Source organism: Rana temporaria, chromosome 5 (genome assembly GCF_905171775.1).
Source record: "Rana temporaria chromosome 5, aRanTem1.1, whole genome shotgun sequence".
Classification (NCBI taxonomy): domain Eukaryota; kingdom Metazoa; phylum Chordata; class Amphibia; order Anura; family Ranidae; genus Rana; species Rana temporaria.
The window spans coordinates 44,877,084-44,902,550 of NC_053493.1; the positions used below are offsets into that span (position 1 = coordinate 44,877,084).

The following is a 25,467-nucleotide window of genomic DNA, read 5'->3' on the forward strand; positions in this document are numbered from 1 at the left end:
CAGCCAGAAACTCGGTCGGAAGCTGAATTCTGCCGAGGAAACTGGTCGTGTGTACGGGGCCTCAACCGGTGCTCGGCTGGACACTGATAGAAGTAACAAGACTGCTATATACAGCTGATGAGAAAAGGTATCTAGCAGTTTATATTTACTAAAATGATTGCATTTCCATGTTCTGTGTACTGTGTTAGACCAGATATAGTGAAAACAGGGTCCTGGGTTTAGTAACACTTTGAAGAATATTTTTACTGTATTTAGGAATAAATGGGAGCAAGAGTAAAACACCACAAGACATTATTATCATTTACAGTACAATTTTGTCATTATAATTTTGTCCGCACTTTGCAAATAGAATTACAGCATTAAAATATGAGACATAATTCAACAATCTCATTTAACAAAAAATTATTTAAAAAAATCCACAAACCACAAGCCATCTATCCAAAATGTATCACAGATTTAATTATATAAAACATGTAATTAGTGACAAATTAAAACACATAAACATTACAAAATCCAGTGCTGTTTACACATACTAAATAATTAAATGTGTATGGCTTGTGGTTTGGGAAATCTGGATGTTTTTAAACTATTATTTGTTAAATGGGATTGCTGAGCCCACAATTCAGGTTTTGTTTTTGGTGTGGATGTTGACTTGTATGCCGGTGTTTCGTCACTTATGGCTACCCGTTACATTTGACTACCCGCTGGAGTACGCATGCGCGACGCCGCCATATGCTTTCCAACACTTTTACAAATGCAAAAAATTCTCATCGAAAAGCAATTAATAAAACGTTCACAAATTCCTTTCAGCTAAATTCTCTAGCTATATTCTTCGTCACAGTCGGCTACCCATCACATTTGTAAAAGTTGGAACGCATATGGCGGCGGCGCGCATGCGCACTCCAGCGGGTAGCCAAATGTGATGTGTAGCCATATGTGACGAAGCTCCGGTGTGACTCAGAACCCACATTCTCAGGCCTTGAGTCAGCTGATAACTAGTTGATTTAAAATAAGTGTCCCCCCTCTTACACTAGAAGGCTGCAATAGATAATGTAAAATTTGTGGCTGGGTAGAATTCTTCTATAAAGAACTGTTAGAATCATTAGGAATCTTTAAAGGCGTTTTAGTCACTGTGTTCTCAAGCACCGAGGGACAGGGTTTTCTATACATTAAATTGCTTAAAGCTTCAAAGAATCTCATAACTACTGCTTTCATGTATGTACATTTTTTTCCGAAGGGACTAGTCATTCATGTATCACAACCTATTGAGAAGCCAGAGAGATTTATTAGGTGATTAACAGGGGAATTCCCCAATATCCTAAAATAACAGACTATAATGGCCACAACGAGGAGACATACTAAGTAATATTGTAAAGTTTTAATAGACAATCAAAAATGATTTCTTAATAAGAAAAGTAGGACCCCTAGGAAGGGGGTAAGAAAACATACAATATAAAATCAGTACAAATGGTTGGAACAATACAGTTCATACAATGATGTGATGTTGGATTGTCTGTACAGTCAACGTTTTCGCCAATTTGGTTTCTTCAAGACACAGACATATAGCACATTTTGGGATTACCAGTGGGGCCAGGCAGCAGGTCTGCCAGCCTAAATGCCTGGGCTGGGCATAGGGCATAGGAGCACACCCGGCGAAAAACAACCACAACCCAAAGATTAACAGGTAAAGCAGCAGTGGATGGTGTACCAGGGAAAGAGGGCCATATGGTCAGCAGGTCCCAAGGTGGTATTTCAATATGGCATCTGGCGACATATGTGGCAATGGGTGGTATACCAGGGAATGAGGTCAATGCGGTCAGCTGTACACATTACGGAGGATTAACCCCTTAGATTCCACAGTGAGTATAACACGCATGCTTTATACATGCATATACACACTGATATAGGTTTAGTAACACTGTAATTCTAACTCTAGCAGCTAATATAAGTGAAGTGTAACAGATAGAAATGATGAGGCCATTCCACACTGTCCAATGCTTTTCTTGTGGCCAATGACACAAGCGCTCTACAGTCTTACAGTCCTTGTCAGGATGTAGGTGCTGCAGGTTTGCAAACAAGTGTCTAATATTTACCCTTGTGGAAAATTTAAGGTGTGGGGTCCCCCCAAAATCCATACCAGACCCTTATCCGAGAATGCAGTTTCGCAAGGCAGGAAAAGGGGCGGAGCACCTTGTCCCCATGTTAATAGGGACCAGGGCCTTTTCCCCACAACCGTGATCTGGTGGTTTTGTTGGTGCAGCGGGTGACTTTTAGGAATCTGGAAGCCCCCCCATGTGAATGAGTAGGGGTACATAGTACCCCTACTCATTCACAAAAAAAAGTGTGTAAAAAAAAAGTCATTTTTAACAAGTCTGTTATTAAAAAATAAAAATAAATGTCCCCTGAAATAGATCCAACTTCAATCACAATGAAAAAAAAAAAGCTCTGCACCCAACGAAGGCTCCCGCCATCTGACAGCTCCACCATCTGACAGATCTTAAATAATTAAGGGGTCGGGCCACTCAATTATGTCACCGAGTGACCCCGCTCCTTGTGTTGTCATTGGCCAGGGCAATCATCGGAAGCAGAGCTTTTTTTAACCCATATTTATTCATTCACATAGGGGGGCCGGGCTCTGGGCACCAGATTCTTATAAGTCACCCCCGCACCCCAACAACAACCAGGCCAGGGTTGTGGGAAAGAGGCCCTTGTTCCCATCAAAATGGGGACAAGGTGCTTTGGGGAATCCCCCCTGCCTCAAAGCACCTTCCCAAGCCCTACTATAGGCTGAGGACTCTCTTCCCACCCACAAGTGACAGAGTTTGGTGCCTCAGTGGCCAATTAACAAGCACCAGTGCTGCCATGTAGGAGAGAGGGAAATGAATCACTAGGAAGTATTTTCTTCTCTCCCAATGACTAAACAGAGAGAGAGAGAGAGGATAAATACAAGCTGTTGGCAGGGGTATTAATAAAGGAATCCAGTTTATTTTCTGTGAATGGGTAAAGCACGGGTTCACTTAAAAGCTGGCTCTGATAAATCTTCAGGAAAAGTAAAAATCCTTCAGAAGGTTTTTAAATATGACAGACAGGTCAAATTTGACAATAATGAAAACTGTGTTGCCTGAATGCATTGAAATAAGGATTTGAGAGCACCATGTACTCAATCCTTTGTTTAAATGTGATACTAGTAGTCATTACTGCCTAGAATGTTAACATACTGTAACAAAACAGTGTCCTACATTGGTACACAAAGGAGTTAGTTATATGTTGTTTTGTTTCAAAATTTTAGCTGTAGGGTTATTGTGCTATGGCAGAGACTTTGCTGCGTACAGTCACTGCTCTAAGAGAATCAGACATCAAATATGAACACATTTTTTGCCTTAGGATTTTATATCAATTCCAATAACAGTGCACTAGGTCCAAAGCTGTTGTTCGTGCTATAACATTAGAACTGTCAATCCCTAGAATGACAATACTCTGCGCCCTGCAGCAACAACACCTTCTGTATGACTTTTAACTCCAGCAAATTCTTTTTTTTTTTTTCTTTATATTTGGGTATAGTGGAGAGGAAATGGAACCTCTCTTGTGCTTTTTGGTTGCCTGTGTCCCATTTAGAGAAACTTCTCCTCACTTCCTCTCCCATTTACAAGGAAATTACTTCTAACTCTTCCTTACTCAACAAAAAAGTTTAGCAAGTTAAGCTCTGTTGCCTTCCATAATCAATCATGTGCAACAAAAATATATTTTTTTGTTTTTTTATTTTCACATGATTGGATAGTGAATGAATGAATGAATGAATGAATGAATGAATGAAAAACTTATAAAGCGCGGCGCATGCGAACTGAATCGCTTCTGGGCGCTAGTTGTTCGTGTCTCATGTCATCAAAAGAGCAGAGTTTTGATTCGTCTTCTGAAAGTCAGGTGGTTTTCCTCCAACCGAATGCTGGTTGGTAAAGCGTTCCATAGTCTAGGACCCTGAAAAGCAAACCTTCTTTCTCCTTTGGACTTGTATTTGGTTTTTGGTACCCTGACCAGATTTTGGTCGGTGGATCGCAGAACGCGATTCGAATTGTGAGGTTCTATCTTGTCGCAAAGATATTGCGGAGCCTTCCCATGGATGCACTTATGTGTCGGGCAGAGTGCTTTAAATGCAATTCTGTCTTTTACTGGCAGCCAGTGAAGGGTTCTCAACGAAGGTGAGATTGATTCCCATTTTTTTTTCCCAGTCACAAGTCTGGCGGCCGTATTCTGTACGACTTGCAGACGAGAGATTTGGTACTTTGGGAGTCCGAGGTAAAGGGCATTTGCATAGTCCAGTCTGGAATTCACGATTGTTCCCACCACGACTGCTACGTCTTCTTTGGGGATAAATGGAATAAGTCTGCGTAGTAGGCGCAACAGATGGTGCGCTCCGCTGACTACTGACCCTATTTGTGCGTCCATTGTCATGAAGGTGTCGAAGATGACCCCGAGACTTTTGACTTTGGAGCTAGGGGTGATGATTTGGCCCAGAATGGGCGGGGGTGTCCAGGTTGTTGCCAGTTGACTCTTTCGGCTGGCGTGAAACATAAGGAGTTCTGTTTTTGAACTGTTGAGTTTAAGATAACTCTTAGTCATCCAGTTTTCTATCAAAGAGAGACATTTCTCTAAACTGAGATGATGATCCTTTTTGTTGCAGATGCGAAAATACAGTTGCGTATCGTCTGCATAAGAGTGATAGAGTAGTTCTTGGCTACTGATAATATCAAAGAGAGGGCGAAGATAGATGTTGAAAAGCACCGGTGACAGGGGGGATCCTTGGGGGACTCCACATGACACCGTGCGCTTTTCCGACGTGAAACAACCCAATTTAACTGTTTGTGATCGGTTTTCAAGAAAGGAAGAAAACCATGGTAAATCACCTTCTGCGACTTCTGCTACCTTGGCTAGTCGCATCAGTAACAGTTTGTGGTCTACCGTGTCAAAGGCTGCGCTTAGGTCCAGCAGAACCAGGAGACAAGATTCTCCTTCGTCTGCGGCCTCGAGGGCATCGTCCCATATTTTGAGTAAGGCCGTTTCTGTCCCGTGTCCGGGACGGAAGCCTGATTGTAATGGATCCAGTAGATTGTGGGTATCTAGATGCTGTTGCAGCTGTTGTACCACTACTTTCTCCATTATCTTGGAGAGAACATTAAGGCCTGTTATGGGACGGCGGTGAGTTGGGTCCTTGGGATCCAGGTTAGGTTTTTTCAAGATGGGCTGGATTGTGCCCTCTTTCAACAGGGATGGCACTGTGCCTTCCTTAAATGACTGGTTTATAAGCTGTGTGATGGGTGGTGCCAGGATGTCGGCACATTCCTTCAGCAGTTTGGTGGGGATGATATCATTGGGCGATGTGCTGTTCCGCAAAGCACCAATGATATTTTTTGTGGTATCGATGGAGATCGGTTCCAGAGTGAACTTTGTTGATTGTAGAGCGTTTCTGTGGGTGTTTTGTGGTTGATTGACGGTGGGGTTGAGGGGGGTATTGTTTTGCATGATGCTTTCCCGGATTCTTTCAATTTTGTTGATGAAGAAATCCGATAGTTCATTGCAGAACTCTTGGGTGTCTGAGTTGGGGACTTCAAGACATCCTGGGTTCATGGTCTGGGTGACCATCTTGAAGAGTTCGCGGGGGCGGTTTAGGGCGCTGTTAATCGCCAAAGAAAAATGATGTTTCTTGGCTTTGAAGATTTCTTTATGATATCGTGTTGTTATTGCCTTGTAGATGATGAGGTTATCCTCTGCAGGACTTCTTTTCCAGGCGGCTTCCGCCCTTCTGCGCTCTTGCTTCAGAAGCGACAGCTGGTTGTTGAACCAGCCGGACTTTCTTTTTCGAATGCAGGCTTTGCGTTTCGGTGCTACTAAATCGGCTGACTGTAGCAGGGCTGCGTTTATGGCGTCCAGTGTATCTGCGGCTGTTTGATGTGGATGGATTGTTTTGATTCTGTTTCCCAAGGTAGATTTGAAGAGTTCCGAATGGAGCTTCTTCTGAGATCTAGCCCAGTGTATTGTCACCGGCTTGGGTGCTTTTATCACTGGGGGAATTTTGGAGATTATGAAATTAATTGCATGGTGGTCTGTCCATGGCAATGGTTCATTTTCTAAAATGCTTATTTTCAGATTTTGTCTGAAAATTAGGTCGAGTGTGTGACCTGAAGCATGTGTTGGCCCGCATATAAGTTGCTGTAGCCCTAATCCCTCCAGGTGATCAATGCAGGCGTCCGCAATGGGATCCTGTGCGGAGTTGGCCCACAGATTAAAGTCCCCGAGCAGCAAAAGGTGTTTGCTGTTAAGGGTATAAGTGGATATAAACTCCGTTAATGATGGCAAAAACTGCGATTTTGGCCCAGGTGGCCTATAGCAGAGGAGAATGTGAACAGTCTCCTGGGGGGAAGTTTGAAGTTGAAGAGTAAGGGTTTCCATGAATGGAAGAGGATTTTGAAGGGCTGGCTTAGTGATTGTAATGCGATTCTTGTGGATCACCGCCAGGCCTCCTCCTCTTTGCCCTATTCTGTTTTCCGTTATAATGCGATAGTTTTCTGGCACCAATTCTCCGAGAATGGTGTTGCAGTCGTCTGAGAGCCAGCTTTCTGTAATAAAGAGGCAGTCTAGATCGTTTTGTAGTAAGAAATCGTGGATTTCTAATCGGTGTTTTACTGCCGATCTTGTGTTGATCAAAGCACATGATATGTGCTCGAGCTGGGTTAAATAGTTAAAATTTTTGATGGTCGATCGTCGATCGAATCTCAAAAGTTGCTCTATTTTTAAGGCCTTTTTGGTGACGGCTGGTAATGCTGTTGCGAATTGACTCAGACCCCGAATAGAGTGCGCAGAGTATCGCAGATTAGCCATTGTCGCCAGTCACATTGTCATCAGTCTTTCCTAATTGCGGCGGCCGCGAATGAGGCCTGGTCTGGCGCGGATGCGGGAAGAGCCGCGAGACGCCGGACGTGATGGGTGGAAGACTGTCCAAGTGAGCCGTCACTCGTTGAGTCTTCTCTCCCCGATTGGTCCAGAGGAAGGCGAAAAACCCCCGGCGTGCTGTGCCAATCTGCAGCGATCGGGGGAAAAAATTCCTTCCTGACCCCTTAACGGCGATCGGTGCAACCCTGGATCAATTGGCTAGGGGGGTGTGGTGGACCCTGCCTGGCTGCACTATCCCTGGGGAGAGCCGACTCGTTTGAGAGCGTCCTGCTCTCACTATCCCTGGGGTGAGCAGACTAAGATGAGAGCGTCTGCTGCACCGCTGAATCTATATAGCAAGAGTTCCAACTTTATTAGCTGCAAGCTTGTTCTGGATCAGTGATTGAAAAAAAATAATGAAGACTCCTGTCTTACCTCCTGTTTCAAACTCCTGGTTTTTAACTCGCACTTTTGATCAAAGAATGCACTTCTGATCAGAGAGTCCACATGTGAAGCCACCATCAACTGGGAGCCAGCTCCTCTGGGAGCTTGTACAGCCACTTTAATACTCACCTGTGAAGACCTGTGAACAAACACACACCTGTGAACAATTAAACCCTCCCCTTAATTAGCAGAAAGGAAAAAGAAAAAAAAGCTGTTTAAAAAGTGTCAGAGAAAAAGAGGGGAAAAAACAAATCTGCAAGCAGAAGCAAATGATAGCCAAATCCTGGTTTTTAACTCGCACTTTTGATCAAAGAATGCACTTCTGATCAGAGAGTCCACATGTGAAGCCACCATCAACTGGGAGCCAAAGTGAAATTTCACCATATTCACCAAGCTCTAGCAGCAAAAATTGCCATGCAAAGTGTAACTTTCCTTGCAATGTGAACAGCCTATTTGCCATTATTGGATCAATAGGTCTCTTCTGCCAATAAAATATTTTATTTAACATATTTTTGTTAAATGTACACTGCATGTGGCATAGGTGCAGTGTACAGTCCTGAGCCATTCCTGGCACCTGTAAGATGCAGTGAATGGAGCTGGGTGCCTGGGATAATGTACATCCAACACGATTGTACAGTAGTTACTACATCAGCGACCATTAAATGTCCAATGCAAGAACACCCAATGCAACGGAAGATGGTGGAGCATAAGGTGATGGGACATCAGCTGGAAACTTGGACGTTGCATTACTGGAAGAGCGTAGAGGCAGAGCTAAGTATGCTATAATGTGCAAGTATTCCGTGTGTAGCGCTCACCCCCGAAGGAGCCGCTGATTAGTTTGGGACCAGATTTCTAAGTTACCTTCTTGACTTGGTCTAGGGCTGACTTCTGTGAGTATAAATAAAGAGCAAGTGTCCAGACACCAATTCAGTTTTTTAATGCTTTATTCCAAGGCCCAACCTGGCCAACATCAACATGACACACGATAGAGAAGGTTGATGAGCGTAGAGGAACTGTTAGTATCAGGCCTTGAATATTCAGAGAGCGCAAGCCTGCTCTCAGCAATGGTGTAGCTCAATTCGTCGCCACCCCAGTAAGGGTGGGTAAAGTGCCCCCGGACAGGCAGTTAGCTTAGGCCTGGCAGCCGGAGCGTCACTTACAGATCACTGGGAGGAAACAGACCTCTGCCACAGGCCTGACTCAGGGCCTCTGCCACAGCCTGGACAATTTAGGATTTGTAAAAAACAGTGTAAGCAAATCCTCCCAGTTAGTTCAATCAATGTCACCCACTGACAGCTTGAGCATACCTGTCATACGGTGTGGTGACCGGATCCCCGATGGTTTGTCTGGGCCTCCCGGACAACCTCTAGTTCTAGGTTCTCCCGGGCCAATCCCCCATCGAACAGCTCCCAGCTTAGGATCCTCTCCGCAGAAGGCAGGGACCCAGCAAGTTGCTGGGGCCCCTTTCAATAGTAGAAGGAGGCTTCGCATGGCACACGGCCTCAGCATGGCAGGACACGGTGGCGGGGCCCATGGATGCGCGTACCCAGAAGGTGGGTACCGCACCTGGAACTCAGGCCCCGCAAGAAGAGCCCGCCAAAAGCGGCTGCCACCGATATATCCCCCCCCCCCCAGCATGCCCAACAAGGGAAGAACTCCTCTGATTGACTGCTGGGAGCAGGTGGGTCTTCCAGAATCCCTCTAGCGCCAACTGCCGCCCAGGGGTGATAACACACCCCTGGAGCGCAGAATGACCTACAGGACAAATTCTAGAAATTGACAGCAGCCTAATTTCCATAATTTGTGAATGGGAGTAAAACTAAGCCTCCCATTCCCCACTAACTTTAGTGTAGCGCCCATACTGAAAGTAAGGGGGCACTACACGTGCATAAGTGCATATTATAGCAAATGCTATCACAGCCATCTCATGTAAACTGCTACTTTAATCTGAGTTCTAAATACAGTAAATAAAAAGTCTACACACCCCTGGTAAAATGTCAGGTTTCCCTGATGTAAAAAAATGAGACAAAAATAAATAATTTCAGAACTTTTTCCACCTTTAATGTGACCTATAAACTCAGTTGAGCAACAAACTGAAATCTTTTAGGCAGAGGGAAGTGAAAATAGAAAATTAAAATAATATGGTTGTATAAGTGTGCACACCCTTAAAATAATACTTTTTGAAGCACCTTTTGATTTTATTACAGCACTCAGTCTTTTTGGGTATGAGTCTGTCGGCATGGCACATATTCACAATCTGTCAGATTACGAGGACATCTCCTCAGATCACCCCACAGATTTTTAATGGGCTCTGGCTGGGCCATTCCAAAACTTTAATCTTCTTCTGGTGAAGTCATTCCTTTGTTGATTTGGATGTATGCTTTGGGTCTTTGTCATGCTGAAAGATGAAGTTTCTCTTCATGTTCAGCTTTCTAGCAGAAGCCTGCAGGTTTTGTGCTAATATTGACTGGTTTTAAGAACTGTTCATAATTCCCTCTACCTTGACTAAGGCCCCTGTTCCAGCTGAATAAAAACAGACCCAAAGCATGATGCTGCCACCACCATGCTTCACAGTGGGTATAGTGTTCTTTTGGTGATGTGCAGTGTTGTTTTTGCGCCAAACATATCTTTAGAAATTATGGCCAAAAAGTTCAACCTTGGTTTTCGTCAGACCCATAACACATTTTCCCACATGCTTTTGGGAGAGTTCGGATGTGTTTTTACAAAATTTAGCTGTGCATGGATGTTTTTCTTTCGCAAGAAAAGGCTTCCGTTTTGCCCCGCTAGCCCATAGCCGAGACATATGAAGAATATGGGAAATTGTTGTCACATGTACCACAATGTTGCTGTGGGACTCTTAGCAGCCTACCTGACTAGTTTCTAGTACTTCTTCTCATCTTTTCATCAATTTTGGAGGGTTGTCCAGTTCTTGGTAATGTCACTGTTGTGCCATTTTCTTCTCCACTTGATAATGATTGTCTTCACTGTATGCCATGGTATAGCTCATGCCTTGGAAATTCTTTTGTACCCTTCTCCTGACTGATACCTTTTAACAATGAGATGCCTCTGATGCTATGGAAGTTCTCTGCATGGCTTTTGCTGGAAGAGACAGATTTTTGTCAGATTTACCAAAACCATGTAGTGCAAGTTCTGAAATGATTAATCTTTGTCTCATTTTTTTTTACATCACAGAAACCCTTTAACAGGGGTGTGTAGACTTTTTATAGCCACTGTACATTTCCCAAACATTTAAAACAAATTTGCTTTCATTCATATTAAACAGTACTTAAATTGCACAGCAGTTTCTTGATAGTCATTTATTTTCCGATTCCCCAACATCACCATCCCAGCAGCTTCTTCCTATAGATTTTCCATAGACTGTGTTAGGGGTGCAGTAGATGCATGAATAATTTATTTCTGTATAGCTGGAAGTTTTATACTTAGACTGCACCGGATGGACACATAATTAGACTAGATGAAGTTTCACAATCACAGGCTCAGAACGCCAGGTGGCCAACAACCAAAGGATTTTATACAGTGGGGGTGACCTGGCATGTTCAACAGATGAAGGATAAAGAGAGAAATCCCTGCACAGGCAGGATGTCCCCAATGTATTTTCACACAAATGTCTGATTGGAATATACCTTAACCACTTCAGCCCAGAAGAATTTACCCCCTTCCTGACCAGAGCACTTTTTGCGATGTGGCCCTGCTTTGCTTTAAAGTGGAGTTCTACCCATAAATATAACATTACATCAGTAGTTTTAAAAAAATGTCATTAGTCCTTTAAGGACATTTTTTTTTTTTTTTAGATGCCTTCAAAGTGTTGTTGCTAGGCAGAATAGTTAATCTTCCCTCTTCCTGCACCTAGGTGCTTAAGCTTCCTAACCTACACCGCACAGACTCCTGGGAATGTAGTGGGTGTAACTTTCCAGGAGTCTGTGCACTCCCCAGTCTTGAAGAATCATGTGACTTGGACAGTACAGGTGCTGAAACCTGATCTGAAACCTATTACACTGCTTGTGCAGCACTGAGCATGTGCGAGATCTGCAAGGCTGAAATCCAGGAAGTCATACAGTCTGGCTTCATGATGCCCACACTGAAGATGGCCCCAGTCAATTTCTATTTTATAAAGTGTCTAAATGCTGTAACAACCTAACAAAACGGACCTTAGTTTTTATATTTAAAAAGTGAAATTGTGGCCGGAACTCCGCTTTAACTGACAATTGCGTGGTCGTGTGACGTGGCTCCCAAACAAAATTGATGTCCTTTTTTTCCCACAAATAGAGTTTTCTTTTGGTGGTATTTGATCACCTCTGCGCTTTTTATTTTTTGCGCTATAAACAAAATAAGTGTGACAATTTTGAAAAAAAAAAGCTATATTTTTTTTTTACTTTTTTCTATAATAAATATCCCCAAAAAAGATATAACATTTTTTTCTCAGTTTAGGCCGATATGTATTCTTCTTCATATTTTTGGTAAAACAAATCGCAATAAGCATATATTGATTTTTTTTGCGCAAAAGTTATAGCGTTAACAAAATAGGGGATCGTTTTATGGAATTTTTATTATTATTTTTTTTATTAGTTATGGCGGCGATCTGCGATTTTTATCGTACTGCGACATTATGGTGAACACATCGGACACTTTTGACGCTATTTTGGGACCATTGTCATTTATACAGCAATCAGTGCTATAAAAATGCACTGATTACTGTGTAAATGACACTGGCAGGGAAGGGGTTAACCACTAGGGGGCGAGGAAGGTGTTAAGTGTGTCCCATGGAGTGATTCTAACTGTGGGGGGGCTGGGCTACGAGTGACATGACATTGATAACTGCTCCCGATCACAGGGAGCAGTAGATCGCTGTCCTGTCACAAGGCAGAACAGGGAAATGCCTTGTTTACATCTCCCTGTTCTGCAGCTCCGTGACACGTTCGCGGGACACTGGCGGACATCGTGCCGTGTACCTTGTCGTATAGTCCTGTACGTTGCTTTGCACAGCCATGCCATTCTGCCGGCCTATATCTACATTTATATTTTTCTTTCTTTTATCAGATAAATACACATTCTGCAGATCAATGTTTCATATTTAACCTTTGGCAGACAACAAGCGGGTCTGATGCTCCAGGGCTTGAGATGTTTAAATTGGCTTGCTGCATAGCTGTTACTATACATCCAATAGTGTGATCTCAGGAGGGTATACACGCATCTCTCCCTGAGAGGGTTCTGTGTGGGTCTTCTGTTTGCAAGAGGAGTCATCAAGTGCAGAACTAGTGCTGGTCTTTCTTATTTGACAACCTGCCACGAGCTGCACAAACTGAAGCCTTGGCATTCCCTGCATTAAATGTTTATTTGTAAAAAAATAATTTTTTATCAATACTAAAATAATAATTAACCACTTAAGGACCCGCTCACGACTATATATGTCCTGTTTTTAAAGATGGATATCTCGGTAACGGCAGCAGCTGCTGCCACAACTGAGATATCCATCTTTTCCTTGAGCGGTCCTGTAAACGATAACGGTGGTCTTCGCGGCGGATTCGCAGTGAGATCACTGTTATCGGCGGCGGGAGAGGGGCCCCCCCCTCCCGCGCCCTCCGCCGCTTACCGGAGCCGTCGGTAGCGGCGGAGGCGATCGAGTCCTCTCCCCTGCTAGGCTGGGATACGAGTGAGGGCAAGATGGCCCCCACCCGTCCCCATTGGCATAGCAGGGCGGAAGTGACGTCAAAACGTCACTTCCGCCCATGCTTCTTAAAGCAATATTTTCTTGTTGTCATTTTTTCAAATTACACAATTCTTTTTTTTATTTATTTTTTTGTATTTAAGTCTAAATATGAGATCTGGGGTCTTTTTGACCCCAGATATCATATTTAAGAGGACCTGTCATGCTTTTTTCTATTACAAGGGATGGTTTACATTCCTTGTAATAGGAATAAAAGTGATCCATTTTTTTTTCAGTGTAAAAATCAATAAAATAAATTAAAATAAATAAGAAAACAAAAACATTTTTTTTTAAAGCTTCCCGTCCCGACGAGCTCGCGTGCAGAAGCGAACACATACGTGAGTAGTGCCCGCATATGAAAACGGTGTTCAAACCACACAAGTGAGGTATCACCACGATCGTTAGAGCGAGAGCAATAATTCTAGCCCTAGACCTCTTCTGTAGCTCAAAAGATACAACCTATATAATTTTTTAAACGTCGCCTATGGAGATTTTTAAGGGTAAAAGTTTGACGCCATTCCACGAGCGGGCACAATTTTAAAGCGTGACATGTTGGGTATCATTTTACTTGGCGTAACATTATCTTTCACAACATATAAATAAATTGGGCTAACTTTACTGTTGTCTTATTTTTTTTCAAAAAAGTGTGCTTGTAAGACCGCTGCATACATACGGTGTGACAAAAAGTATTGCAATGACCGCCATTTTATTCTCTAGGGTGTTAGAAAAAAATATATATAATGTTTGGGTGTTTTGAGTAATTTTCTAGAAAAAAAAAACTGTTTTAGTCTTGTAAACACCAAATCTGAAAAACAGCCAAGGGGCCATATTCTCATAGAAGTTACGATGGAGTATCTCAGGATACTCCATCGTATCTCCCTTTTTTGGCCCGTGTATCTATGCGACTGATTCTTAGAATCATTTTCGCATAGATACACTTAAGATCCGCCATCTGTAAGTCACTTACACTGGCGGATCTTAAATGTAATGACGCCGGCATTTACGTGAAGGACTCATTTGCGTATGCAAATGATTCCTTCTACGCTGATTCCCGAACGAGTTCGCGTCGCATAACCGTCGCTAACGTCGTTTGCGTAAGCGGAAATTTAGTCCTGCTATATGAGGAGTAAATTTCCGCAAGTCCCACGTAGGCCATGTTACGGATGGCATCGGGTCCGCGTCGTGTTTTTTCGTCGGGTACGTCGTTTCCGTAAGTCGTTCTTGAATACGACTTTACGTCAATGACGCACACGTCGGCGTCATTGACGTTTTCCGCAGAGAACTGGAGCATGCGCACTGGGCTTTTTGAAGCCCGGCGCATGCGCAGTTCATTAGAATCGGGGGCGCGCTTAATTTGAATACAAGCCGCCCCCTTGGAGATCCGCCAGGCTACGCCGGGGCATTTACACTCCGCCGTCCCAACTTATGGAGCAAGTGTTTGGGGAATACAACACTTGCTCCTGTAAGTTGGGACAGCGGAGTGTAAGTGCCTTAAGCGCAGCCCGCGGATTTTTAGAGAGAATATGGGCCAAGGTCCTTAAGTGGTTAAAAACGGTTGTAAACTTAAAAAAGAAATTAACAAAAAGGAGAAGAGGTGAAACTACAAAATAAGGGAAATAAGCATGTTTTTTTTTTTTTTTTCAGAGCCAGAAATACCAAAGCCTACCTGCCCTGAGGACTTGTTCACATGTGCCTATGAAAAGCAGTGTGTGCCCTTGTCTGCCAAGTGTAATGGGACAGAGGACTGTAAAGATGGAACGGATGAAATCTTCTGCCCTACGGTGATCCCCAGCACAGCTCCCGAGCCAAATTGTGACATTAGAGAAGTCCAGTGTTCCAACAAACAATGTATCCCGGCGGTGATGTGGTGTGATGGAGTAATTGATTGTCTGCTGCGTGAAGATGAAAATAATTGTAGTAAGTGTTAAAAAAAATTCATGGTTAATCAGTTATAAAGTAAGGGTGGGCACAATTTAAATTTGGGCAGAATACAAGGCTCTATGTACTAGCTATAAAATCCGAAGGAATTCACAGGGATATACTAAAGGTAACATAGAAGAATGAGGGCAAAAAACACAAAGCTGTTCCTCAAGTCTGCCCCACCCTCTTTTTTCAACATTTGTTTTCTTGCTTTTTGTGTTTTCTTAACCTTTTTGTCTAACTATAGACCTGTGTTTCCGCGCATTTTCAAACTTACTGTTGTTTGAATCACAACTTAATTTGGAAGTCTGCTCCTAGCATCACTTCTCATTTGGTAAAATAATAATTCCTAAGGTTGGTTTTAAACTTTTCTCCTGGTAGTTCAAGGTCATGTCACCATGTTCTTCTGTTTCAGTCATGTCTCATGTTTCTTTCTTTTCCTCCAGGCTGTACAAATTAAGGGCCAGATTCACGTAGACTAGCGGCGGCGTAACGTATCGTAAGCTACACCGCCGCAAGTTTTCATCGCAAGTGTCTGATTCACAAAGCACTTGCAATGAAAACCTACGCTGGCGGCCTCCGCGTAATTTAAATGGGCGTGTGCCATTTAAATTAGGCACGCTCCCGCGCCGGACCTACTGCGCATGCTCCGTTTCGAAATTCCCGCCGTGCTTTGCACGAAGTGACGTAATTTTTTCGAGCGGCGACGTGCGTAGCGTACTTCTGTATTCCCGGACGTCTTACGCAAACGACGTGAATTTTTAAATTTCGAAGCGGGAACGACGGCCATACTTTATACAGCACATACTGTACGTGTGCTGTGTAAAGTTAGGGCACCCAAAACGACAACTAACTTTGCGACGGGAAACTAGACTAGCAGTGACATAGCGAACGCGAAAAACCGTCGTGGATCGCCGTAACTCCTAATTTGCATACCCGACGCTGGTTTACGACGCAAACTCCCCCCAGCGGCGGCCGCGGTACTGCATCCTAAGATCCGACAGTGTAAAACAATTACACCTGTCAGATCTTAGGGATATCTATGCGTAACTGATTCTCTGAATCAGTCGCATAGATACTCTAAAAGATACGACGGAGTATCTGAGATACTCCGTCGTATCTCCTTTGTGAATCTGGCCCTAAGTCCCTCCAGACTCTGCTGATATATTTTATCCTTAGACCCCTTTCATACTGGGGCGTTTTTCAGGCACTTTAGCGTTAAAAAAAAGCACCTGCAAAGCGCTTGAAAGAAGCTGCATCTGCAATCCCAATCCCAATGTGAAAGCCCGAGTGTTTTTACACTGAGGCTCTGCGCTGGCAGGGCATCAAAAAAAGTCCTGCAAGCAGCTTCTTTGCAGCGATTTAGGAGCGTTGAATACACCGCTCCTAAAGCCCCCTTCCCATTGAGGGAGCCTTTTTAAAGCCAAAGCGACCTGAAAAACGCCACAGTGTGAAAGGGGTCTTAGCAGCGCTTTACCAGCGTTTTTCGGGCGCTGGCAGTGTGAAAGGGCTCTGAAAGCACTATGGCTTTCACATTGGGATTGCAGATGAGGCTTCTTTACAGGCTTTTTTTTTTTTTTACACCAAAGCACCTGAAAAAATGCCAGAAAAATGCTCCAGCGTGAAAGGGATCTTAAGGCGGGTTTCCCCACATCTAATTTGCATGAAAGAAGACTGTGACTGGCTCAATGAGGCGGGTTCACACATTTCCAGGGCGGCTGCGGAGCAAATTGGACAAGGGTTCTGTACATCAGTCAGGTCCAAATTCAGGCAAAAATTCAGGCCTGTTTCGTCCCTGGACAGCACTGGACCACTGCTGTCATCTGCATCCGAATCAAGTGTGAACCCAGCCTAATGCCGCGTAAACACGACCGTTTTTCATAAAAAAATAATGCAATTCGTATGTAGACTTCAGAGCATTTTTCTCGACGAGAAAAATGGCCGTTAAATTTTCGTCATTTTTTAACGTCATGAAAAACGGTCGTGTGTACGCTTTAACGGGGGATAAAAAAACGTGCATGCTCAGAAACAAGTTATGAGACGAGAGCACTCGTTCTGGTAAAACTAGCATTTGTAATGGAGATAGCACATTCGTCACACTGTAACAGACTGAAAAGCACAAAGACTGAAAAGCGCAAATCGTCTCTCACCAAACTTTTACTAACACGTTGTAACATGAAATCAGCAAAAGCAGCCCCAAGGGTGGCGCCATTCGAATGGAACTTCCCCTTTATAGTGCTGTCGTACGTGTTGTTATACGTGTTGTTGTACGTGTTGTACGTCACCGCACTTTGCGCAAGCATTCTTTTTCACGAACGTGTGTATGCAAGGCAGGCTTGAGAGGAATCACGTTGAGACTAATTGACTGCTACTTCACACTAGGAATCGCACAGGAACATACTCCGCATTCCAGGGCAATTCCTGTGTAATTCAGTGTGTTGTGATTTTCAGCCTATTCATTTGAATGGGCTAAAATTGCACTGGCTTGCAGCAAATATGGTGCATGCACTACTTTTAAAAATGCTCTGCAACTGGATGGCATAGTACTGCGGTACCATGTGATGCGTCTTGGGGTGTCGTTAGAAATCTATTGACATTCGCAGCAGATCGCACATCCAGTGCATTTGGAGCGCAGTAGATTGCAATGTTCAAAAAGGCCCTTTATTGTGTTATTTTTGCTAACTGCTTATTTTTTTTACATTTGTGACCAGGTGTACAAACTATCACCAAAAAAAGGTGTTTTTTAATGACTTTCCAAAGAAAAAACAACAATTATTGCTAACATTGCTTGAATTCCTTTAATTCCCCGGAGAGCTGTTTTCTTTTGCAAAATAGATAAAATACAAATCTTTACCATCTTTATTACCCTGGATGACCCTTGAGAAAATCTTTCATATTTCCTAACTTTTACGAACTCCATTTTTTTTAATTAGCAGAGGGAAACCAATTCTACTGACAGTGTAGAGGACCAAGAAAGTTTTCTTCTAATGATTTCCCTTACTTTGATATAGAATCACAGCTCTGTAAATGATGCTTTTACTTTGTAGTGTAAACTACTTTTTGCTGATAAAATAGTCATTTTTTTTTTAGGTGATGACATATTTCAACAAACGTGCTATTTAGAGATAAAATACAAGCTCTGAAAAGCAGACAAAGAACTACAGTAAAAAGACTAATATTTTGTAAACAGAAAATCTGTGAAATATGTAACTAATTACAGGATATATATATTTTTTTTTATCCAAAGAAATTTTTAGCCAGAAAGATTATCTTTTAAATATTGTGAAAGTTATACTGCTAAATCCATTCTCTTAAAGTAAACCTCCATTTTTGTAAAAAATAAAAATAAAAACTAGCTTAAAGAGGTTGTAAAGGTACAATTTTTTTTTTCCTAAATAGCTTCCTTTACCTTAGTGCAGTCCTCCTTCACTTACCTCATCCTTCCATTTTGCTTTTAAATGTCCTAATTTCTTCTGAGAAATCCTCACCACCACCACCACACACAAAGCCAATAGCCTCTACTCTCCTGGAAAAGCTTTTCACAAGATTTTGGAGTGTGTCCCATTCAGCCGAAAGAGCATTTGTTAGGTCAGGTTCTGATTTTGGATGAGAACATCTGGCTCACAGTCAGGCCCCGTACACACGGCCGAGAAACTCGACGAGCAAAACACATCGTTTTGCTTGTCGAGTTCCTTGTTAAGCCGCCGAGGATCTCGGCGAGCCAAGTTTCCCCGTTGACTAACGAGGAAATAGAGAACATGTTCTCTGTTTGGCCCGACGAGATCCTTGTCGGTTTCCTTGGCCGAAAGTGTACACACGGCCGGGTTTCTCTGCAGAATACAGCTCCGATCGAGTTTCTGGCTGAATTCTGCCGAGAAACTCGGTGGTGTGTACGGGCCTTAGTGTTCCAATTCATTCCAAGCTCAATCCAGCTAATCAAACCATGCCTTTATGAAGCTGGCCTCGTGCACAAGGTCACCGTCACGCTGTAAGAGGATTGGACCTTCCCTAAACTGGTGTCACATGTTTGGAAGGGCACACCATTCTAAAATGACGTTGAATGATGTATCACTAACAGTACCTTTACTGGAACACTTGAAGTAAAACATTTGAGGGTGTGTCCACATACCTTTGGCCAAAGAATAGGTGTAATTGTCAAAGAGCCACAAAGTTCTGGTTAATTGGAGAGTGTTGGAGCCAGCTAAGACATATCCCACACTAACCTAAATATGTGCTCAACAAATACTGTAGAATCTGCATGTACCCCCTTTGAGAATATTTTATTTAGTGAATTTTGAAAGACTAAATATGAGTAAGAAATTAACTAACACTCTCTGTATAGATGTATTTGTGTTCCTGTCCTCTAAGGTGGCCTGAACTATTTTCCTCTTTTCCTTACAGTCTGATACTGATTTTCCCATTCTAAGAAAATGCTCAATGTCAGTTCAGCTCCCGTCTATATAATCATTAATTAAACAGCTGATACGTTTTCTGGCCAACAGTTTGTCTTCATGGTCTACAGAACATGTCAGCACACTTCTGCACACATACCATGTTTACTTTCTATAAAGATGTGTTCACATGGACACAAGAAGAATGAGCTAAGTGCAAGTGCTCAACACTTGCCAATTGCATCTAAACCCACCAAGTGCCCACTAACTGCTGGGTCTGATAGAATGTCCTGAGCAGAATGGCTTAGTGCACACATTTGTCATGCATTGCTAATCTGAACTTGCATACCAAGAGATGAATGCCCTCTATATTCCACAAGAGAGTGTTTTATCTAAATACCAGTGACCCGAAAATTAGGGAAACAATCAGTTATGAGAGTAAGAAAAAGTTTACCAAATTGGTGCCGGCAGTTTGACTTGTAATGCACCATTTTGGAAAAGGGAGGAGGATTGCTGCAACTAACCAATGTTATAGCAAGGCCTCATTCTCACATGCATTTAGGTCTGACTATGGGCTGACTCATTCAAAGCAATAAGAGGCTGATAATGCCTACTGGCACTGCAGCCATTCACAAGTAATCAGACATTCAGCAATTATCTCTGGATGATCGGTTCTAAATGCAAACTGTCTGCATTCAGTGACAAACATCCACAGGTAATCAGGGCATGTCTAACTACATGTGAATGCCAATGTGCGCTGTCAGGCCCTCATTGCATTAAATGGGGCTTCCCAAAGGCAGCTGTTGGCATGAAACCCTGATAAGGCCTAAAATGTGTTTAGTACATAGAAGGAAAAATAAGAGTACAGTTGTAATCAATTGTGGACATTATGGATTGAAAAATAAGAATAAAGCTGGAATATTTTAGCTCCAGGAGGTTCCAGGTACTTTAGCTGCACGGGAGCTGCTGGCTTGGTCACATACTAATCATAAGCTTGCTTGGCTACAGGCCTAGTAAAGTAATTAGGCGCTCTCGCTCTTTCTATCTTGAAAGTCCTATTCACTCCAATAAATTGTTTAGGACTGATTTGCATTTGTTATTGAATGACCCCGAGTGTAACCATTGTATCCATTTAAACTGATTGTTTTGTTATGTTCTCTAGCTTCTCTAGTTTCTGCCAATGGTTCCATTCTATGCATTCCCACCAATACATGGCTGACTGTTGATCAGAGGTGTGATGGAAAACCAGACTGCAGCAACTACATAGATGAGTCTCTCTGTTCAGGTAATGAGATCCTGCCTGCAGTATATATAAATAAGACTGAATTCAGACTATTTGTGGTGACCAACATTTTACATCATTGTAAAAGGCTGGTCACAGCAAGAACACAGAGAAAACGATTTATGTGTGTCCCATTCACACTACAACGTGGCCCAGAGCTGCCCGAAAATGCAGACTTTGTGCATTTTATTGCAGGGCACCGTACAGGATCACATGTCACTGTACAGCAGTACATTGCATCATGCTGCTGTACAGCGCAATTTGTACACTTCAAATAAAGTTTGTACAAAAAAAAAAACGCTCACTGCACTGCCCCTTACTGCAGTTGGAACAGACGGCTGCTGGACAGGTAAAGCGCTCTAGCAGCTGTCTGTTTTGGTGTAAATTCAGCCAATGAATGCTACCATAAAACATGAAAGTCCAGTCAAAACAATTTTTAGTTTTGGATAGAGTGGGTAAGGATTAGAACCCTTTTATGTTTTTACAGCTATTTGTGGTTTTGTTAAAGAAATGTTCCCTTGTTTATTGTGAGTATTTCCAAAAAAAAAAGTCTGTTTCTGTTGCAGATTTTTCCTGATTTCCTCTCTGGTGAAACTGTTGTCAATGGGACAGTTAAGTGAGAAAAAAACTGTCTGTAGAGGAGCCCTCGATAGTACTAAAAACATAACAGGGCTCCAAACTCCTCCCACTCTATCCAAAACTAGAAAAAGAAAAGTTTTGCTACCTGTGCATTACATATGATACATACAATCAAATGAACATGAATTGCAAGCCAAAGTCAAGGGAAAAAAAGTTGGCTGTTTTGGAATCTGCAGTATCTGCATAGTAGGCTACAGTGATAAAATGTCTATTTTTTATCAAAAGGTTTGACCGTATGTCATTTTTACATAATGTTGATAATTACCCTTGGACTACCGAAAAAAAAAATGCTATTTTGTATACTACGTTTGTAACAAAGCTGCTTTGCGGTAAAGTGACCCCTACGATAAAGCACCTGCTTAACCATTAATAAACTCTAATGGAAGAAATAGTCACCAAAAAGCCTGTACAAGAATGATTCCCCCCCCCCCCCACCCCAATTCAAATACTGTCCAAGCATAAACATGTATGTAAACTGGTAAACATGTACCCAGCATTTCCCATTCTGTGACCTTAACACCAACCTAGTATGTATAACCCTATATTAAACCCTAGTTGAATCTACAGTCTAAAGCACTTCGGTTCTTTTAAAAGGCAAGAACGCAGTGACTTTATCGCGTACGAGGAGCATGCCCTCTTCACATTCGATGCCGTCGCCGCCATCTTGCTTCAACCTACCTATGCCTAGGAAGCTACCGCGCATGCGTCAAAGTCATTTCGAGCATGCGCGGGTTTCCACGGCGACAGGTAAGTATACACACTCTCTGGTTTCTCGTCAGGAAAACACTGCCGAGAATCTCGACAAGAGCAGGTTCTCTATTTTTCTCATCAAGATTTTAGGCAGTTTTCTTGACGAGAAACCTGAAAGCCTCGTACACACGCTCGGTATACTCGGCTCTGCCAGCAGTTTTCTTGCTGGTTCTTGCCGAGAAAACCGAGCGTGTGTACGAGGCTTCAGTCTGTACACTCATTTAGTCCTATTTGGAGTAGAAGTTTCTAGCCCTGGCGCAGAGCTATGAGAATCAGTAACTACTAATAGAAGCACACCCACATTTGTTGTGTAGGATGTGCATTGTTCAATGAAAGATAATATACAGTTAGTAGGAACAGAATGGATGTAGGTAAGAGAACATGTTGGAACTACAAACGCCAAGGTCGTAGTGTTTACAATTTACCAATATGTTCATGCAAATGCATTCAATTTAAAATATGGTAAGAGTTGGGAAGGAAAAGGCAAAGGAAGGGACACACACATTTTTAACATCTAAAAATTATTATTATTATTTTTATCTTTTTTAGTATGCCCTAAAGAATATTGCAAAAATGACGGAACATGTGTTCTTAAAAATGAAGTTCCTGTATGCAGGTAATTTTACAACTTTACAAAGTTCTGATTTGCTTTATATGGAAACATTTATTGACTTATCTGTAATACCATGTGCAGTAAATGAAATGTAGATATTCAACAATCTGGATCAGAAAACACTGTCTGATCTTAGCTTCTATTTAACTGGCTATTCTAATGCCGCGTACACACGATCATTTTTCGGCATGAATAAAACGTTGTTTTAAAAAAATGTCATTTAAAATGATCGTGTGTGGGCTTCACATCATTTTTCGGGTTCTAAAAAACTACCAAAAAAAAATTCAAACATGCTGCATTTTTTAACAAAGTTTTAAACGTTGTTTTTCGGGTTGGAAAAAATGATCGTGTGTAGGCTAAAACGACTGTAAAAACCTGCTAATGCTCAAAGGCAAGTTATGAGACGGGAGCGCTCATTTTGGTAAAACTACCGTTCATAATGGAGTAAGCACATTCATCACGCTGTAACAGACAGAAAAGCGCGAATCGTCTTTTACTAACACAGAATCAGCTAAAGTATCCCCAAGGGTGGCGTCATTTGCATGGAATTTCCCCTTTATAGTGCCGTTGTACGTGTTGTACGTCACCGCGCTTTGCTAGAGCATTTTTTTAAAACGATGGTGTGTGGGCAACGTCGTTTTAATGATGAAGTTGGCAAATGACGCCACCCTTGGGGATACTTTAGCTGATTCGTTTTTTTCTACATGCTAAAAAACATTGTTTTTTTTTATGTTGAAAAATTATCGTGTGTTAGGGCTCTTTCACACGGAGCGGATCCGTATTGATCCGCCCCGTGTGTGTCCGTCGGCTCAGCGGGGATCATCCGTAAATCCCTGCTGAGCTGTCGGCGGACAGGGCGGTCCCCGCACACTTTGCAGAGACCGCCCTGTCTTTCCTCCGCTCTCCCCTATGGGGAATCGGATGAAGACGGACCGTGTGTCCGTATCATACGATCCGTTCCGCCAGACGGAAGAAAAATAGGGTTTTCTTCTGTCTGAAAAAGCGGATCTTTGCGGACCCGGATCTTTGCGGACGTTAGCGGATGCATCATCCGCTAACGTCCACAATCCCATAGGGATGCATTACAAGTCCGTAAATGGACTTGTAATAAACGGTCCGTTCGTCCGCCCGTGTGAAAGGGCCCTTAGACTTAGTGAAGGCTATTTATAGTTATCTGAGGCTGGAGCAAAAATGTACTCATAAGTGCTCAAAATCTAGCAAGAAGCTTTTCCAACTTGATGGGAAATCTACAGTATATGGAGCTAATCCCTCCTCTTTATTGATGAACAAAGGGGTGCTGTCATAATGGTCAGTGTTCCCGAGGATGCGCAAATGTCTAAAAGTCCATTGTCCTCAAGGAGACATCATGGGTAGCATAGAGGGTTTTTCTCACTTTGGAAAGATTTCCTCTCCCTTTTTACATGGCTCTGTGGGAGAGGATGTAAAGAAAAATCTCCCCACTGGGACAAATAAAAACATTTGAACCCATTCCAACCCTACCCACAATTGAACATTTTCACGGCTGCGTTATAGTATAATGACGGCTACAGCAAGGTCACACACTTTGGCGACGTGCATCGGCAGTGATCTGTGATTACTGCGTCCTTCACACAAAGCTGATTAGAGATCGGGGTATAGAGACAATCACAGCGGCTCTTTACCATGTGATCAGCTGTGTCCAATCACAGCTGATCACAGTGTAAACAGGATTTGCTGGTTGACAGCACGCAAGGAGAGGAGAGCCAGTAAGCAGCAATCCACACAGGTGATATCTACACTGATAATTAGGGCACTGATCATCAGTTTCCTGATGATCAGTGCAGCTCCAACAGTGCCCATCAGTGCTGCCTGTCAGTGCATATTAGGGATGCCCGTCAGTGCCACCTATCAGGGCCCATCAGTGCCACATATCAGTGCCTCCTCATCAGTGCCGATCAATGCAGCCTATCAGTGCCCATCAGTGTAACCTCATCAGTGCACATCAGTGAAGCCTATCAGTGCCCATCAGTATGAACTCATCAAAGCTCATCAGTATGAACTCATCAGTGCACATCAGTGAAGGAGAAAAATTACTTATTTACACAATTTTATAACACAAAATAAGAAACCCCAGTGGTAATTAAATACCACCAAAAGAAAGCTCTATCTGTCTCAAAAAAAATGATAAAAATGTTGTTTGGGTACAGTGTTGCATCACCCTGCAATTGGATAGGAAGGGGGTAAAAGTGGCCAGTAGACAAGTGTTTAAAAAAACAAACAAGGTTTTGACTTTAGATAAAGGAAACAGACACTCAGGCCTCGTACACACTTGCTGGGAGATATTTTTTGCCGAGGAAACCGGTCGTGTGTACGTTTTCGTTGAGGAAACTGTCGAGAAACTAGACAAGCCAAAAAGAGAGCAAGTTCTCTATTTCCTCGACGGGAATGGAGAAACTTGCCTTGTCGAGTTTCTCGATAGCCTAACAAGGAACTCGACGAGGAAAACTATGTGTTTCGCCCGTCGAGTTCCTCGGTCGTGTGTACGAGGCTTCAGAATAATAGAGATGCTAACTGCCCGGCTGTCATGCTAACCCTCTAGCTTCAATAACTTGAGACAAAAACCCTCAAACAAGTGTAGCACTGACCCCCTAAGGAGCTGCTGATAATTGATTGGGCCTGCATTCTGCCTCTCAACCCCAGAAAAATGTCTCGACCCCCCTTGGCACAACTGTATAGCAGTGTTAGTGTAATACACAATGGTAAAGAGAAACACAGTAATATCACACTGTACTGTATATTT

At 42.8% G+C, this 25,467-nt stretch overlaps 1 protein-coding gene across 1 annotated transcript in view; it reads left to right on the top strand.

Annotated features, from left to right (window-relative positions):
* MALRD1 (MAM and LDL receptor class A domain containing 1) overlaps positions 1–25,467 on the top strand; it is a 529,217-nt gene that overhangs the window by 436,464 nt on the left and 67,286 nt on the right. Inside the window, exons 34-36 of the mRNA XM_040352491.1 lie at positions 14,738–15,010; positions 20,567–20,689; positions 22,625–22,691. Coding sequence (XP_040208425.1) covers positions 14,738–15,010; positions 20,567–20,689; positions 22,625–22,691 — 463 coding nt within the window. The remainder of the gene's footprint in view (positions 1–14,737; positions 15,011–20,566; positions 20,690–22,624; positions 22,692–25,467) is intronic.